The following is a 3,092-nucleotide window of genomic DNA, read 5'->3' as shown; positions in this document are numbered from 1 at the left end:
TCCAAATTGGATGAACGCTTCGGTTTTGAAAAATGTCGTCTCCATTGAAATTGAATGTGAAAACTGCTGGCGTTTACCACCGTTTGGAGAGCTGCCTTGTCTAGAAAGTCTAAAGTTATACAACGGATCTGCGGAGGTGGAGTATATTGAAGAGGATGATGGTCATTCCACATCAAAGTTCCCATACTTGAAACGACTCGCTATAGAAAGGTTTCCAAATCTGAAAGGACTGCTGAGAAGTGAAGGAGAAGAGAAATTCTCCATGCTTGAAGAAATGGAAATTTGGCATTGCCCTATGTTTGTTTTTCCAGCATTCTCTTCTGTCATGAAATTGGATGTCTGGGGGGAAATAGATGCAGCAAGTATTAGCTCCATATCTAAGCTTACTACTCTTACGTCTCTCTCTATTGATCATAACTTTGAAGCAACTACTCTCCCAGAAGAGATGTTCAAACGCCTTGTTAATCTTGAGTCCTTGAGCATTATATACTTCAAAAAACTCAGAGAGTTGCCAAGCAGCCTAGCTAGCCTCAATTCTTTGAAGTGTCTGAAAATTCATTATTGTTACTCACTAGAGAGTCTCCCCGAACATTGACAAAGCGGTGTGAGAAGGGGATAGGAGAGGACTGGCACAAAATTGCTCACATTCCTAATGTAGATATTTGTTAGTCTTGATCTGTTATTCTTTCTGAAATTCTTCTTTTGTTAGACATTGTTCTTTATTATTAACTTAGATAATTGTATCCATTTTGCTCTATTTAACAATAGACGATCTTCAAATTTTTCCAGATTTATCAAAGTAACCTGCATTTTGTCCACTTGAACAAATGACTCCTAGTTTTTAATTAAAGAAATATGACACACATTTATGCAATTGAGGCCTGAAACAATGCTTTGAAGTGTCTGAAAATTCATTATTGTTACGTACTAGAGAGTCTCCCCATACAAGGGATGGAAGGGTTAACTTCACTCACCAACTTATACATGAGTCCTTGAGCATTATATACTTCAAAAAACTCAGAGAGTTGCCAAGCAGCCTAGCTAGCCTCAATTCTTTGAAGTGTCTGAAAATTCATTATTGTTACTCACTAGAGAGTCTCCCCGAACATTGACAAAGCGGTGTGAGAAGGGGATAGGAGAGGACTGGCACAAAATTGCTCACATTCCTAATGTAGATATTTGTTAGTCTTGATCTGTTATTCTTTCTGAAATTCTTCTTTTGTTAGACATTGTTCTTTATTATTAACTTAGATAATTGTATCCATTTTGCTCTATTAACAATAGATGATCTTCAAAATCTTCAAATTTTTCCAGATTTATCAAAGTAACCTGCATTTTGTCCACTTGAACAAATGACTCCTAATTTTTAATTAAAGAAATATGACACACATTTATGCAATTGAGACCTGAAGGAAGGAACAGCAAAAGGCACCCAATGCATATAAAGTGTCTGTTAATACTTTGTTGTATCATCTATGATGCAGCTATCATTCATTATTGCCCTATGCTTGTTTTTCTGACCCTTGCTTGTATCAAGAAATTGGAAGTATTGAGCTCCATATTTAATCTTAGCACTCTCACCTCCCTCTGTATTAGTCATAACGTCAAACAGACTTCACTCGCCGAAGAGATGTTCAAACATTCATGGATATTTCAGGTAATACTTCTATACATTACTTGTATAATTCCAACACGTTTGGCCATGAATTTTTTTCACTTTTTTCAAGAATTTTTGATAATTCAAATTACTCACAAAATAACTTCAATTTGTATTTATGATCAAGCACGTACAACTCCAATTGTCAAAGATCTTTTTCACTTTAAATTACCACCACGTACAACTCCATTCAATAAGTTGATAAAAAAACAGTGTTTTTTCAAAAACTTTCTGTGGACAGAGCTGAAAGACTATGTACCCCACAATGAAAGAGATGCCCTTGGATTGAAAAAACAAATAATTGAGAGATATGGCAGCCCCATGGGGGAATAATTGAGTTTTTAATTATTAAGCTTTGTGCTCGCTCTTACTTTTAGCTGTCCATATTTCATATTAACATCTTACTTTATAGATTTATTGCCAAGTCACAACAATTCCAGCAATCTAGATTATAGTGAATTCAACATATATGGCTGAAGCTTTCCTTCAAATTCTGTTAGACAATTTGACTTCTTTCATACAAGGGGAACTTGGATTGTTTTTTGGTTTTAAGGATGAGTTTGAAAATATTAAAAGCACGTTTACTACTATCCAAGCTGTGCTTGAAGATGCTCAGGAGAAGCAACTCAAGGACAAGCAGCTAGAAAATTGGCTACAGAAACTCAATGTTGCTGCATATGAAGTTGATGACATCTTGGATGAATGTAAAACTAAGGCAGCAAGACTCAACCAGACTAAATATGGATGTTATCATCCAGAGGTTATCACTTTCCGTCACAAGGTCGGGAAAAGGATGAAAGAGATGATGGAGAAACTAGATGCAATTGCTGCAGAATGAAGTAAGTTTCATTTGGAGAAAAGGACTATATAGAGAGAAGCTTCTAGACGAGAAACAGGTGCTCATCTTACATATATTTTAGATGAAAATATATTTAAGTAGTGTATATTCATTTTTTTTGGCAATTATCAAATTCAAGTGTGTTTTTGGGCCGAGGGAAAGTTCCAAAGACTTTTTTTCTAATCTAATGTTTGTCTAAAGTCTAAACAGAGGTGGATCCAGATTCAGATTTGTAATTCTACCATTTCCATGGTGTAAGCCAAAAGTTAATTTCTCTCTGGATGGCACACAGTTTTCTTTCATCAAAAGGAAACTTGGTGTTAGAGGATGTGGGTAATGAAGTATGGAACGAATTATTCTTGAGGTCTTTCTTCCAAGAGATTAAAGTTAAATCTGATAATGCTTATTTCAAGATGCATGATCTCATCCATGATTTGGCAACTTCTCTGTTTTCAGCAAGTGCATCAAGCAGCAATATCCGCGAAATAAATGCAAAAAGTTACACACATAAGATGTCCATTGGTTTTGCTGAAGTACTGGTGTCTTCTTACTCTCCTTCTCTCTTGAAAAGGTGTGTCTCGTTAAGGGTGCTTAATC

The 3,092-nt window shown here is 35.7% G+C and overlaps 1 protein-coding gene across 1 annotated transcript; it reads left to right on the top strand.

Annotated features, from left to right (window-relative positions):
• Window positions 1-2,061: 2,061 nt before the first annotated feature.
• LOC107059391 (putative disease resistance protein RGA3) lies at window positions 2,062-3,083 on the top strand. The gene has a single exon (XM_015305907.1). It carries the CDS (start codon window positions 2,127-2,129, stop codon window positions 2,493-2,495), a length of 369 nt encoding a protein of 122 aa, XP_015161393.1. The 5' UTR covers window positions 2,062-2,126; the 3' UTR covers window positions 2,496-3,083.
• The last annotated feature ends 9 nt before the right edge of the window (window positions 3,084-3,092 follow it).

This window comes from Solanum tuberosum, unplaced genomic scaffold, assembly GCF_000226075.1.
Source record: "Solanum tuberosum cultivar DM 1-3 516 R44 unplaced genomic scaffold, SolTub_3.0 contig00255, whole genome shotgun sequence".
Taxonomy (NCBI): Eukaryota; Viridiplantae; Streptophyta; class Magnoliopsida; order Solanales; family Solanaceae; genus Solanum; species Solanum tuberosum.
The sequence above is the reverse complement of the archived record's forward strand: the minus strand, read 5'-3'. Positions and strand labels throughout refer to the sequence as shown.

Excerpts from the sequence above, each read along its gene's own strand:
- LOC107059391 (XM_015305907.1), top strand. The coding sequence starts at position 2,127 with ATGGCTGAAGCTTTCCTTCAAATTCTGTTAGACAATTTGACTTCTTTC.